Consider the following 15,921-nt stretch of genomic DNA (forward strand, 5'->3'; position numbering starts at 1 on the left):
TTTCAGCTAACCTAAGAGTATAGATATTTTATTAACAAATTTAGTACTCCTTAAATGTGTATATTAAATAAACAACATTACTTGGTGGGATCCATAGAATCTTTCATTGAGACCATACGGGGACCCATTTTATTGTTGCGATTTGGTTCCCAACCAACAAATTGTACTGTTTCATCATTACTAAAATCAATTGGTTCTTTTTGTACTACAGTCCATATTAAACTATTTTCAATTTCCATTTGATTATCATAGCGTAAACCAAGGAACTTGACTTCTTTCCCAATTAATTGAAGACTACAATAAAAAATAAAAGAATGTCAAATATATACATTATATAAAAAGAGAAAAATGATTAATAATAAAATAGAATATAATATTTATAGTGAAAATAGCTCTTGAAAGAGCAGATATACTAAATAAACAAAAAACACCAAGTTTTTCTCAATAGAAGACTAGAATATCTTTCGTTAATGAGTCTCTTACATAGGATAGAGTTAGAAGTTCTCGTCCCAATAACCTTTTCTAATACATATAGTTTAAAAGTATGTATTGTAACTAAAAATATTACTCCCTTCCAAGCAATGATTTTGTCATCTTGAGAATGTAATACATATTATCATAAAAATATTACTTTATATAACAATAATATGTTAAATAAAATTTAACAATAAATTTTAATAAAAATAAATAAACATTGCAGTAGAAATTTATGGTGATTATTAAATTAAAATTTGTTTTTCCTTTACCATTGATGAAATATGAATGCGGCATAGGTACGCATATGCCATGACGGATGTTGAAATTCGTTGTTATTGGCAAAGCAGAAGTAATAATCTACTATTTCTATATCTTTGGATTCAATTTCTCTAATCACTTCTTTAAGTGTGTGAACGGTTGTACTTTTATTTGATTTAATCACAAAATAATTTTGACTTTCTATTGGCATGGATTTTATAACACTCGTAAAATGTTGTATTTCGGAAATATTTTTAAATATGCTTGGTTCACCAATAACACCTAAAGTGGGTGTAAGAGGACATGGAAAAGCAAACCAATAGTAGTAATTATGGCACTTTAAATCCTGTAAGATAAAATGATAATAAATTAGTTAATATTTGATTTTCTTCTACAAATTACATAATAAACGTACCGCAAATGAAAGTATAAAAAATCTTGACAAGTAACTGGGATCATCCAACACTTTACCATTTTTAAAATCAGCTAATAATTTTCTTCCTTCCTTCTGTAGCAATTCACTTTTATCACATTCTTTAAAATCTTCAATAGTATTTTTATTATAAAGTGTTCCAACAGCGGGGTAACAAAATTTTGGTGCTTTGAACTCGCTGCAATGTAAAGACACGTTATCAATGTCAACAAACCAATCAAGTATATTAAAAATATATTCATAAATGTCACATATATATATTTATATATATGAATATATTTCATGATGTCTAGTCGAGGTTAACAAACTGCTCTGAACAAAGAAAACCACCCCTTCAACACTTCACTCCAACACTCACCTATTAAATGCGCTGTATTCGACCTCTAAAAGACACGCCTTGGTATTACGATTTGTGTAGTAGCCATAAATGGATTTTGGTGCGTCCGATAGTCGATCAAAATCAATTTTTAATTCAGCTAATTTATGCCAAAAAGTTGGATTCACAAATGATTGAAGAGGTGAAAACTGCAATACATTTTGACTATTCACATCACTGCTAGAGCTCATCCTTTTGTAATTGATAAGATTTATTTATATTTAAATTGCTAATTTAATAAAACTTCTTTACCTTCAATATTCTTAATATAATTTTATATTTATTTATTTTAATTAACTATTTCCAAATATTTATATTGCTTTCACCTCGTCTGTTTATATTTACATTAATTGGTGGTTGAGCAGATACTAAACTCTGCCAGCTGATTCTATTTACGTTTTGTATAAAATACAGGGCTCTATGAAATCATTGACATTTTTACACATTGCGCAAAAACATAGAATTATCGTATTTCTATGTTTTCACTATGGTTATTTTTGTAGCTAATATAAATTTATTTTTATTTTTATATTAATAGTTTTAAAGAATTTTGAAATAATATTTTTGAATATTTCAAATTATACATAAAATAATAAATGTAAAAATAAGCGATGTCTAACAAATTTAGATGATTTTTTGAAAAATAAAAAAATATTGAAAAATTTTTTATTAAATTGCTTTTTAATTTCCGTTTTGACGAAAGTAAGAAAATATATATATATATATATATATATATATTATGACATGTTCTATAAATTACAACTACAATTTAAGGCCGTGTGCGAGTTCAAGCAAATTGAGGTAAAGTCAATTGAAATTTCCTAGGGATTTTTTGCACTGCACTTATGTAAATATTTATTTATTTATTTATTGCACTTATTTATTATTTTTGATTAAAAGTTTTCAAATTTATTTATTTATTAAATATTTAACAAAATTTTCACAATGGTAACACCTAATTTACCTAATTTATACCTAATTCGCTGTTATACCGATATAATTTACTATTTCCCCTCAATTTACCATCAATTTACTCGAACTCGCACAAGGCCTTAATATAAACTATTATATTCAATACAGACGTTTTTATTTAAAAGTAGTGAAATTGCAACAAAAAAAATTTTTTTTTAATTATTGGCTAACCATACAACTGCTTTGAGTATTGCCAAATTATTGCCATTATTAGTGGTCTTGAAAAATTTTTCTATTTTTCTATTCGTTAATTCTTAATTTTTGAGACTGTAACTAGCCAGGGCTAAAAGTGTACCCTGACAAATTTTAAGCTCAAAGGCAGTGTTCATTTTATTCAGTTGTGTTAAATCCAGATTTAGATAATGAACTCGTTTTCTGACAGTTGAATAATAAACGGATAAGATGGTTGAATGTTCTACTTTATTTTAATTCTATTTTTCAAAGCAGAATTTTGCAACAGTGATGTATACACTTTCGAAGTCAGTAATTAATTGAAGTTTAGATCGATCAATATTACAAAGTATATTGGCATTTTGGTATTCCAATGTAAGTTTATCCATATAAGCCAACTCTGACATTATACTTTTGCAATTTCTGGAAAACTTGGAATATCTCCAATATCTCGAATATCTCCATTAAAAGCTTTACCCTCTATGATATTGTCTCTTCATGTCTCTTCATATGATATTGTCTCTTCAATGGCGTTTAGGCATTGGCGACCCTGGCTTGATATGGTCAAAAAGTTAGTATAGGTCGTCTTATTTCGTAAATAGAACATCATACATTACCTAACTGAATGTTTTTTTTCAGGACGATTCAAGACTCTAAGCCTTTCTTTAAAGCCTATTATAAGGAATTTAAATTAAGGTAGTTGAATAAGTGTAATATAATATAGGAACCTTTTGCTGCTGTTTGAATTTACTATATATAGTTTTTAAAGCATGTTTAAATGCAATCTTTAAGATTAATTATATCAATTCGATTGTAGTTTTAGAAATTTACTTTAATTATGACAACCAAATCTACAGATATGATATATAGCGATATTTTAAAACTGATCAAAGGGAGCTTGTAATCATAAAATAAGAATGGTTTTATTATTAAGAAACATAAATAAATTAAATAGTTTTATATCAAGCCTCTAGATAAACTTTTAGATAGCTATAATTAGCGTCTTTGACCCCCCAGGTCAAGCGGATCGATTCGATATAATCTACAGATAATAAAATTTATACAATTGTGATATATTTTTGTTTTTAAATTTATGTATTAATATTAACTAGAAAGTTTTATAATGAAACTATAGATACACTGAAGATACTTATAAACTTATCTTTTTCGGCCAAAAAGTATATATTTTTTGTAAGGATTTTGAAAATAACACCACAAAGAATATTATTTTATATATACAATATATAAAAACGATATACATAAATTACATATGCATAAATTAAACTGCTACTAAATTTTATGCTTTGTTTATATGTGATTTACACATATTATTTTCTATTGTTCCAAAACATATTACAAAATGTTATCCAAAATCAAAGAAATTCACATGGTAAGTACATGCACTACATTAATAATACTTTTATTGTTAGTTAATACATTACAGATGTCCCCAAATATTCCCATTCCAAAATCAGAAGTTTCATATTATTATAAATTTCTACTAATATATTCTTGATGAGAACAGACTTGTTGGTTACTAACAACATAGAGCAGCGAATATAAACGACTTTTATTGCAGTAGATATCACATTAACAATGTACCAATATATAAGCACTTTATACAAATTTAGTTGATATTTACAATTATATTATAAAAATTTAAAAATTATAATTATCAAATTAAATGTTTTTATTGATTTCATATAAAGAATAAATTATCATAAATAAAAATATACTAGATTTCAAAATTTGAAGATCAAAGAGATTTTTTTTCTTCTTTTTAATAAAGTATGAGTATAGACCCTCCTTAAAAAAGTTTTTAATTCAAAAATCTGAAATAAAAGAAATAAATGAATATTGATTTATTTATAATTTATTTTTCAATAAAATTAAAATTTATTAATTACTTAAATTTTAAATCTAAATTTTTTGGATTTGCTGAAGATTCAAAAAATATGTGTACTACTTTTTTCTCTTCTATGCCTTATTTTATTTTTTTCAATTTTTTATGTAAAGTGTTTGATAGATTTTAAAAGACAATGGCTTCTAGAACCTGCTGATTGAGTCCTAGCGCTTTTATATGTTTGCATTGAAATACACCGTGCATATTCGTATGATCGTGTCTCATAAACTAAGCGTCAGTAACAGAAAGAAAACTCTCGAGTGTATAAAGTAATATATTATTCTACTGCGGAAGCAATTCAAATTATTAACGGACTTCTATTTGTTGATATAAAAATTCTGTTAAATAATAATTTTAGTATATAGGTCGTGTGCGAGTTAGGCTAAGTTGCGTTCTAAATAAGGGAAATTCTAAGTTGTGCCGATAATATAGTGATATGTCGATACGTGTTGATAAATAGCTAAATGTGTGCAGTGCAAAAAATCCCAAGAAAAGTCCCATTTGGTTTAGCATCCACTTAGCCTAACTCGCACACGTCCATATTGTAAAATATTTAGTTTAATATGTCAGAAAATACCACATGACCACAGCATCACATGACTGCTAGATAGCAGCAAAATGATTTAAGTGTCACTTTTTATTAAACGGATTATAGGAACAAACGGAGCTTTAAAAATTCCATGACACTATTGTTTCATATTATTTATGTTACGAATATTATTTGCTAATGACCCAGAAACAAACGAATACAAATGTAGAACTAATTATTTAATACAGAGGTTCCAAGAACAGCCGGTTGTATGACACCGAGCCACTCGTTAATCTCGACGACCAAGTACCGTTCATTATCAACCTATAGAGATTTTACAAGCAGATCCTCACGGGTTATTACTACAACAACATATAATACAGACTTTCTCATTTCCTACACTGAAGTTTTAAGAATAATTTTAGAACTTACATTTACTATGCTGTCCAGTTCCGTTTGAGTTTCTGCATTACAATGTTATCAATTTTCAGAGGTAGTAAAAACACGTTTTTAATACTCATCAATAGTCACGTTATTACAAATTTTATCTTACATCCTTACAAGTGTTCAAGTGTTGAACATTTTTACATTATTTATAAAAGCTTCTAACTCAGAAGATAATTCTTCAGAGTCATTTTCGACTAAATCAATCGCAGTCTCTTGGAATGAATGACAGCTCACTTCGTTATCGTTATCATTTAAAGTAAAAATAAGATTTTTTAACATGGTTGGTTCTTCTTTAATGGTTTTTATATTTTCTGTAGGATAAATTATATATTACACAATATGTTAATTTAATAATAATAATCCAAAATTTTTTACCTGTATTATTAACATTGGATGTATTTGCTTTGTGTGATGTACATAATGGATCGTCTGGTGGTTGAACCTCTGATGAAAGCGAAACATCAACGTTACATGCTTCATCATTATTGACACTTTGAGCTGCATTTACAAATAATTTTGTAATGTAATCGGTATAGAAAATATATATTAATTTAATAATAATAATCCAAAAATTTTTACCTGTATTATTAACATTGGATGTATTTGCTTTGTGTGATGTACATAATGGATCGTCTGGTGGTTGAACCTCTGATGAAAGCGAAACATCAACGTTACATGCTTCATCATTATTGACACTTTGAGCTGCATTTACAAATAATTTTGTAATGTAATCGGTATAGAAAATATATATTAATTTAATAATAATAATCCAAAATTTTTTACCTGTATTATTAACATTAGATGTATTTGCTTTGTGTGATGTACATAATGGATCGTCTGGTGGTTGAACCTCTGATGAAAGCGAAACTTCAACGTTACATGCTTCATCATTATTGACACTTTGAGCTGCATTTACAAATAATTTTGTAATGTAATCGGTATAGAATATATAATATATTATTATAAAACTAACCGATTGTAGATTGTTGCTTGTTCTCTGAGCTTGTGGAAATATCTGTTAAAGTATTTTTATTGCACTGGAGATCTTGTAATTGCTCTATATTACCTATAGTGTAAGAGAATTTATATTAGAAAAAAAAATTTAAAAAAATAATATTCTTTACGCTTTCGATTTATTATAACTTACATTACTATTTGCTTTTTTCAATTTTATAATTTTCTTATATGAAAAAGCAAAAAAAAACACATTTAAAGTTGTATAAAAAAACATATTAAATTTAGTATAAAATATAAATATAAACTCACTTTTATCCGCCGTGGTTAAGATAGGATTCGTGAAGTTTAAAGGCTGATGAGTTTTAACTAGTTCTGCGTTCACTCCGTTTTGGTTATGATTTGGCGTATTTTCTTTTAGAAATGTATAAAAAAAAGAATATGGAAACAAATATTATAAAAGATATAGTTGAATTTCTTCAATACTAAAGCTAACATACAATAAAAGACAACTATTATAGTTTTAGGAATAAAAACTTAAAATCGCTAATAGGCAACTTAAAAGATTGCCTATAAATATAATATATTACATAGGTATATTTTATTATTAATAATAATAATAAAAGCAGAAACAGCTTAAAGAAATTTCTTTTAATGTTAATTAATTCTCTTGCTGAGAGTGATGCGTCTTTATGTCGAAAAGAAACTAAGAGTGAAAGCAATTCAAATAGCAAAAAAAAGAAAATTTCTTTTAGTATTAGATGAGTTTAAATACTTACTTTTCTTCACTGTTGTTGATATTGTTGGAACCTCTAAGATTCTTTCCTTCAAACTTTGCGGCATTTCTTTTAAACGTAAAGTATATTTATTACGTATCGATGGTTTAAAATAGAAATTTGTGTAATAGAACCGCAGCGCTTTTTTCCATTCCAATTTATTTTTTTGTAGCTTGGAGAAAATTTCTTCATCACCTTTTGCTCTTTCTTTCAAAATTTGAATAATGACTTCTTTGTAGTGTGTATTTTTTCTGAATTCAGCTAAAGATATAGGCATTCGATTGTTCTTTTTAATGGGCTTACTCGGTTTCGGCTTTTGTCTGTAAATGTAAAATAAATAATATAAAAGATTTGCGTATTTAGAAAATGGAAATTATAGAAATTATTATTCTGTAATAATAAAAATTAACATTTATTTCATTTATTGATTATCAAAGATAGACAGAATTGATAACATCACTTGAAAATACTTGAGATAAAAGTATTTTTGAAATATTTTAATAAAATTTAATAAATATAAACAACATGGAATCTCATGGAATATTTGTATACATAAAAAGTAGTTAAAACTTACATATCTGCTACAGCCTTTACTTGTTTAAATGTGTCTTCTTTATTCCGATTATACACAGTATAAAATTTATTTACTAAATTTTTACTTGCATGAATCATCAAATTTTTAAATAGTTGCACATTTGAATTAACAGGATTAGTAACAAATTTGATGTAATATTCGAATGCTATATTCACTAAATCATCATCAGTAGTATTGTACGTTTTTATCAGAAGATCTAAAACATTTGTACCCATTAGGAAATCTTGAAATTTCAGTGAGAACTTTGAATCGTCGTATTTAGTTGTCAATTGAGGCCTGAAATGTTACTAATTTTTTTAAGTGTATCATATAAATAATATATAGAGAAATGTACCCTTTTGGTAACACCACGGCGTTGTTTTTTACCGCTAAGTTTCCAAGTTTTGCACGTAAATTTGAAGGGCATGGAACTAAATGATATTCCGCTGAATCCTTAACGACTTCATTCTCCATAACATCAGAAATAATTGGTTCCATTATGCAAGTTGCACTATTTTGAGTTTTATTGTTTATTCATAGTTTAAAATAAATATAAAACACATTACAATATACCTTGTTTGTTTAGTCTCATTAGGATAATCTTGTTTCCATAAGAGAACCTTTGCGGGTGAAATTGATTCAGGAGTTTTTGTTGTTTTTGTTTGAAACTTGCTTTCATGTAGTTTAGAATTTCGTTCAGTATTCTCTTTGACAGCTTTATTTTGTAATGCTTAAAAATATAAATTTTTTTAGCTCATCCTTAGTAATATACAAGTGAAAAACATTTTTTATTACTTTGATTTAATTTAGTTTTCTTATTAAATGGTGCCACCACTGATGTAATTATGTTATGATCAACATTTTCGTTATTTTCACTACTTGTCGTAGAATCTGAAATAAATATTTTTTGATGGCAAAATACTTTACAAAATATAATTAAATTTACCATTTTCTGAAACAGCATTATACATTTTTTTGGGAAGTGATAAAAGTTTTGCCTTTAGATGTGCCGGACATGGTTTAACTCTTAAGCGATATAACTTTCTAATGTTGGGTTGAAAATAAAATGCTTTATAATAGCTTTGAAGCAAGCGATCACGATTCAAAAATTTTTCTTCTGAGGGTTTAAGGATTATTAACGAACAATCTGTGTGTATCATATCTTGATATATTTGATCAATAACCTCATTATACAAGGTATACTTTTTAAATATTTCTAAACTAACAGGAGGATTATGCTTTTGTAGCTCTGCATTCTTGTCATCGAAGTTAGGTAAAATAAAACTAAAAAAATAAATTTTTAATTTAAATAAAATATTTTCATTCTGTTGAAATCGTTATTAAACCTTTTCAATCTTCGTAATACTTGAATTTTTTCGTTTGAAGTTTTTTCATCCATATAACTGTAAGATATTTAAATAATTTGTATAAATTATATTATATTTACATTGAAATGTTAACATCATACCCATGATGTAGATCATTATCTTTGGATGCCTTAATTTCTAACGCTGGAAAATTTCACATTTTTTAGTACTAAGTAATACAATTAATTAATTAATTAAGTCTAACTCACCTAATGAACATTTTTCCATATTTTTATCTTCTTTCCTGCTTCCTAATTTTGTTTTCTTATTTAAATGTTCCTTCGTATTAGATTTTATAACATCTCTATTACTTACTGTAGGCTCTAAAATAAATATTACTTAATAGTAAGGTTTGTGACAAAATATTTTTATTTACCTTCATGATCTGACGTAATTTCTGGATATTTCAAAAGTTTGTCCTTTAAACGTCCTGGACATGGTTTTATTTTCAATGGAAATATTGTCCGAATAACCGTTTGCATGTAAAATGTTTTGTAGTAACTCCGAAGTAATTTATTATTATCAAATAATTCTTCTTTTGATATATTTGAAATTGGCAACTCATACTCCAACTCCTTTATGCTTTGGCAAATGTTATCAATAACATCATTGTGAAATGTGAACCTTTTAAACGTTTCAAAACTGACTGGAAGGTTGCACACTTTTTCATTTGTTTCTTTGTTATTAGCATCAAAATTTGATATAATGCTATATTTATAAAAAATATCGTTTTAATAAAATAATTTATTTATTTAAATAACTTAAATACCTCTTTAGTCCCAGGATCTTTTCTTCTAATATCTTTTTATCGCTAACGCTGTAATGCACATACATAAATTTTTTATTGTCTAAATGGTCAATAATTTCTCTACTTAATATTTACCTATTTATATTTTTATCTGGAGAACTATCTTGTTTCTTTAAACTTTGTTTTACGCTTTGATGTTCATTATCTTTATTTTCACACAAATGTTTATAATATTCTGGAATTTTAAACAAACGTTGTTTTGTATTTTCATCACAGTCACTAGTGATGCGAACATATTTCATTGGTGCCATACATCGTCGTTGTGGTCTTTTGTAAAAAACGTTATATGTATTTTTTACCCTGCTCATGATTTCTGGTGCCGTGAGATATGTTTCTAAGGCTGTTGAATATTTATCTTTAATATAATCTTTAATTACTTCGATTATGTTTGTATTTTCAATGAACTCGTCGATCGTGACTGGAAAGACTGATCGAGTTTTTAATTCTTCACGGGGTCTGAATCAGAAATAAATAAATTATTTTAGCATTTGTTTATTATTATTAATTCACTTTAACTTACTTTTCTTGCAGACTTATATCCTCCTTTGGTTTTGGACTAGTTTGTGTTTTTTTTGTCTTAATTCGTTTTATATTAGTAATTTTGGTTTGTTTAACATTTTTTCGCTTTCTGGGAGACATTTTTAATTTCACTTTGTATTCAACAATTTAGTTTTGTAATTAAAGTTAAATTCAAATACAATTTTGTAAATGAACTTCGGAATTAGTTCCAAACAAACAGGGTTCATGAAAGAAAAAAAATTTAATAGGTTATTGCTGGTTTTACCAGTTGGTAATAATATCGTAATTTATATAATAATATTGTAAACATATGATGCGAAATATAAAGAACAAATCTAGTTCTTTAATTACAGATTTTCCATACAAAAGTTAACTTTGTTTTGGTCGGGATTAATTTGAAATCTCGTTAGAAATGGTGATTATTTTTCTGTGTTACTCTGTAAATGTCTTTATAATGTAGATTTTTTACGATAATAAAAGATTTGGAAAAGAAATGTCTATTCAAAACAAACATTGAAAATTTGAAAATGGCGAAGTGAGTGAAATTCTTATCAAATTTGTTTAATAATAGTGTTGTATATAATTATAAAACTATTTATAAAACTATATAATTAATTTATATTATAATTTTTTAGTACATAGTTGTTAATCTCGTTTTCTTAATTCTGCAATGTAAACGTAGTATACTATGCTTACATTGTAAAATTAAGAAAACAAGATTAAACGAGTTAATCTGCATTTCTAATATACCCCGTTTACATTATACATTGGAGATTAATTGTGACGGTTTCTCTTGTGTTTTGTTTCATGTGTTTAATAATATTCTATAAATAAAGTATTTTAACACAACTTTGAAGAAAAAATTTTTAATACAAATTAAAAAAAAATTGTTTTATAACAAAAATTTAGCAAATTTTAGTTAAAATTATTTCTAAGATCGTAAAAAAATCTTCGATATTGAGACATTTACAGAGTTGCATAGAGAAATAATCGCCATTTCTAAAGAGATTTAAAATTAATCTTGACAAAAATAAAAATAACTTTTGTACCGAAAATCTGTGATTAAACAACTGGATTAGGACTTTAATCTCGATGTTTGGTTTAATGTACTTTTAATCTCATAATAGGTCTGTTCCACGAGCTACACATAGTAAACCATGAGTAAAACAGAAGTAAAGTACAAACTCAGAGCGTAACACAAATAAAGTGCCAGATTATGCTCTTTACACAAATTTTCATGGAACAGTTTTGTGTAAAGTCTGGTGAAAACAGCTGTTTTTTGAAAAACAAAACAGTAGAAATAGAAATTGAAAAATAACAGAGAAACACATTTTGAAAACCAAATAAACAAAACAACAAGCCAAATATTTTTAAATACTATTTAAAATTAATTTATTTAAAGTTAAATTTTGTTTTAATAAAGTGAGTTAGAGTGCTGTTATATAAATTTATTATAAAAAATTATACAGCTGTCTAAAACGTTGTTTTAATATACCAAATGCATTTTCTATTAGTATTCGACCTGACCCAAATTTTCTATTGAAATTCTTTTGTGGACGAGTAAGACGCCCGTTGTCTTTATATGGCGTAATGATGTGTTGTGTACAGGGGTATGCGGAATCAGCCAGTAGATAGTATTCTGTAAACGTAAGAGGTTTTAATAAATCTCATTTCTTTTTCCAAAGAACTTACCTCCACACTTCGATGGTAGTCGCATATAAATAGGAGAGTTTTGTAAGACCCAACTGTCATGACAGGAGCCTGGATGTCCGATAAATATGCTAATAAATTATCTGTTTTCATCACAGATGGCTTGCAAGCATAATGAAATATTTCCTTTTCTGTCCTTTCCTTTTCCGTAAGTAGTCGTCCTTACGATCTCCAGGAGGATCAATAGTTATAGGAGTGCCATCTAAGCAACCCGCAAAGTAACATGTATTAATATATATGCAGCGTTAATATGCACATAAATCCTTACCTATAACTTTTGAAAAATTGCATAAGCTTTTTTGATGTGCTAGGCCATGCAATTATATCCGGACACATGTTGCTAAAGAAAGTTATCATCCTTCTTATAACTCGGTTTACTGATGATAAAGAGAGATTAAAGCGATCTGATAAATCTCTAAAACAACATGCTTCGTGACTAGCAAACCATAAAAAAACAGCAACGTGAGCTTCTGAAGAAATGTTCAGCTCACTTACTCGCAGTGCAATAAAGTCGGTAATATTTTGAAATTTTATAGCCAAAGAATTAAAAAGACTCCGCGAAATGCGGAAATGAGTTTTGAATTCCTTGTCGTCATATTTGTAAACAACATCTTGTATATAATTTTTTATACACACACGTTTTCTTTTTTTTTTATGTAATATCGAATACACCAATTCTACATCATCGTCAGAGTCACTATCTCGAAGTGTATTAACTACGTTATATTCTGGTTGTGTTGTGTTACTTAAATCACTTAATAAAATATTTATTATGTTTTTATCCATTTCAATATTTATTTATTACAGTTGTTACAATTAAAAATGCAGAATTTTTTAATATTCACACATGCCGCGCAAACAAACAATACAAAAATTTGAATTCAAACCATAAGAGCTGATTTACGCATAAACACAAATTTTACTTCATATAAAATGCATGAGTAAAGTCTGTGTAACATTTTCAAATTTCGACAGGGATGTAACGCTCTCTCAGATGCTCTCATTTACTCACAAATTTGTTCGTGGAACGCACTTGTGTATACACAGTGTTACTCAAAGTTACTATGTGTAGCTCGTGGAACAGACCTAATGTAAACGTAGTATAAGAAAAGTAGTTTACCCAGATCGTGCTGGAATGCTTTCAGATAAAAATAATTATGGGTTTATTTTATTTATATTTCATAGTACGTAGGATATTTATTATATTTATACAATATATCATAAATATATCATATGATATATGTAAGAGAATAAATAGGGCATTTCCACAAATTACTTAAAAAGCTTGTAGTAATGTGGAGAATAATGTGAATAGTAATAGAGATAATTTAGAGATTATATCTGCTTCTATTTAACTGTATAGTTATATAATGGCTAATATAAAACCGATATATATATATATGCTTATTTATAATTTTTCGCAGTGTCAATGTTTACACATTGTTTAGCACTAGCATTTACCCAACATTGTGCAGCAATAATCACCATTCTTTATGTAGAATCTCTTTAAGAATATACTAATGCGCTTAGAGACTTCCAAAGCTTACAGCATATATAAGCTCAATATTTAAAACAAAATATAATATATCCCTAAATATTTTGATATATACTCCCAATAACATAAAAAAATTTAAAATAGTAAATTAATATTAACAATAATAGGTGGCTCTACCAATTACATCACCGTAGCGCACTGTCTCTGCGGAAGTAGTTTGTGTAATAGCCGGTGTAAATCCAATTAATTTTCAAGCAAAGGAACCCCTTAGAGTATACAACAAAAAAATGACCGATTACTATACTCAAGAAATGGCAAGAGATAATTAGGAGCAAACTATCGAAATGTGGCAACAAAGTTGAAACAATAGCACCCAAGGAAGCTAGACTAATACCAAATAGGATCACCTGACACAAATTACTATCTCATTCAGATGCTGACTGGGCACGGGAAAGATGGATTTACTCGACATTTATGGTGACGGGGTCTGTGACGACGTAGAGCACATCTTCTTTAACTGTAATAGGTGGCATACATTTAGAGAAGAGATAATAGCACAGATTGGACCAATAAATCCTGAAAATGTAGTGGAAAAAATGAGAGCGAACCCAGAGAGCTGGGGAACGATAGAGTCATATGTGATTCAAGTTCTCAAAACGAAGAAATTAGACCTAGAAAGAAGAACCAATAACTAGAATAACTAATAGTGCATACACCAAGAAAATGCAGTGAAAAAGTGAAGGTCTGGACGCAGATCAAAAATCATATGCGCATTACTTGAAATGCCAACATAAAAGACTCCCGAGGGGGGAAAAGTCGCGCCGAGGGGGTGTTTTAGACCGTATGTTACATATTAACGTTATGGAATCGGGCACAATTTCGACGACAGTCGGTTTGACGATGCATAAAGCATTCCACCTTCTTACCACAAAAAAAAAATATAGAGATATTAAAAATGTTAAAATAATTATTGTACTCACAAGCTATTTCAAAATAATTTCGTTACTAAAATTTCGCTTTACAATATCTACTTTTAAGAATAAATTTTTAATTTATAAAAACAAATTCAAATAAAAAAATAAATTTTTCTATAAAGCTCTAAATATATAACTCGTAGAACAACGTGAACTTAGTTTAAATTATAATGTATAAAATGATATTATGATAAAAAATAATATGTAATTTTGGAGTTATTGACAAAACATTGAAAGTATTGAAAAAAAAATCAGAGTGGCATTGTTACATATTACATAAAACAATAAAATTAAATTAATTAAAAATATTAAAAATTATATACTAAAAAAACACAAGCATATAAGTAATGCAAAAAAATGATACTACGTCATAATTCGCCAACTAAACGATAAGAATTTTGGGCTTGGTTACAATGTTTTTCTAATATAATTTCGGGTTTTTTCAACAATATAAGTATTCATTCTATATTCACTGATCATCTCTGATAAACTGACGGCATTAAGAAGAACTAACTGCAGCCTAACGGTCTTTAAAAGTTAATGAACAAAAAATGTCGTTGATAAAGCGAGTTTTTTCAATGATGTGGTCCAGTATGAATAAAAAGCAAACAAAACATGAAAAGAAGCTGATGCAAAGACGAAGGTAAAGTTTCAGTAAAAAAAAAGAAGAGAATAAATTGGTATATAGCTATATAAATTTCCAGATTATATTTTAAATATCTAATCTTACAAGAATTTTGAACAAACCCCGAGTTACGATTCGGATCTAATCCAAATATATTATATGTTTTAGGATTCTAAAACAGTTTGATTGTCTGATAGTATAATATAAATATGTTCCAATATTCACATATATCATCCATTTTAAGGGATAAAAAAATCTTAAATTTATAACACATACTTAAGGAAATCATATTTTTTAATAGAAATTATCATATTTCAAATAATACAAATTCTTTAAAAATTGTAGGTACTAGGTATATATGTCACCAATATGATTTAAAACAGCATTTTCATTTCTCACATGCTCTAAAATATGTCACAAATATTGTTATTTTTAGTTTATAAGCTTCATATAAATTTGTTCTAATTTATTATTAATAGCTAGATTGGTTGAACACTGATAGTGTAGAGCAGGTAATATAAACGACCTTTATTGTACTACATGTTTCCGTTTT

General features: G+C 27.3%; 2 protein-coding genes across 2 annotated transcripts; both read right to left on the reverse strand.

Moving 5' to 3' along the window:
• Window position 1: 1 nt before the first annotated feature.
• On the reverse strand, window positions 2-1,855 carry LOC119674608 (ubiquitin-like modifier-activating enzyme ATG7; the record flags this gene model as incomplete). Its single annotated transcript, XM_038085754.1, has 6 exons — window positions 1,797-1,855; window positions 1,527-1,736; window positions 1,151-1,346; window positions 747-1,081; window positions 82-294; window positions 2-11 (listed from the first exon to the last, which is right to left on the reverse strand). Coding segments are annotated over exons 2-6 (963 nt in total), but the record flags the coding sequence as incomplete, so codon positions are not given.
• A 2,625-nt stretch (window positions 1,856-4,480) lies between these two features.
• On the reverse strand, window positions 4,481-10,684 carry LOC119674610. The gene is made up of 20 exons (XM_038085757.1): window positions 10,566-10,684; window positions 10,121-10,501; window positions 10,007-10,054; window positions 9,614-9,945; window positions 9,447-9,560; window positions 9,339-9,381; window positions 9,217-9,273; window positions 8,817-9,154; window positions 8,666-8,761; window positions 8,444-8,600; window positions 8,226-8,381; window positions 7,871-8,167; window positions 7,300-7,616; window positions 6,833-6,934; window positions 6,540-6,632; window positions 6,350-6,472; window positions 6,146-6,268; window positions 5,942-6,064; window positions 5,552-5,877; window positions 4,481-4,519 (listed from the first exon to the last, which is right to left on the reverse strand). The coding sequence occupies exons 1-19, from the start codon at window positions 10,682-10,684 to the stop codon at window positions 5,687-5,689; spliced, it is 3,210 nt and encodes a 1,069-aa protein (XP_037941685.1). The 3' UTR covers window positions 4,481-4,519; window positions 5,552-5,686.
• Between the last annotated feature and the right edge of the window lie 5,237 nt (window positions 10,685-15,921).

This window comes from Teleopsis dalmanni, chromosome 2, assembly GCF_002237135.1.
Source record: "Teleopsis dalmanni isolate 2A chromosome 2, ASM223713v2, whole genome shotgun sequence".
Taxonomy (NCBI): domain Eukaryota; kingdom Metazoa; phylum Arthropoda; class Insecta; order Diptera; family Diopsidae; genus Teleopsis; species Teleopsis dalmanni.

Excerpts from the sequence above, each read along its gene's own strand:
- LOC119674610 (XM_038085757.1), bottom strand. The coding sequence starts at position 10,684 with ATGTCTCCCAGAAAGCGAAAAAATGTTAAACAAACCAAAATTACTAAT. Across the intron at positions 9,382-9,446 it reads TATGGAAAAATGTTCATTAG|CGTTAGAAATTAAGGCATCC; the intron begins GTGAGTTAGACT and ends GAAATTTTCCAG. Across the intron at positions 6,269-6,349 it reads ATCTAATGTTAATAATACAG|CTCAAAGTGTCAATAATGAT; the intron begins GTAAAAAATTTT and ends TTGTAAATGCAG.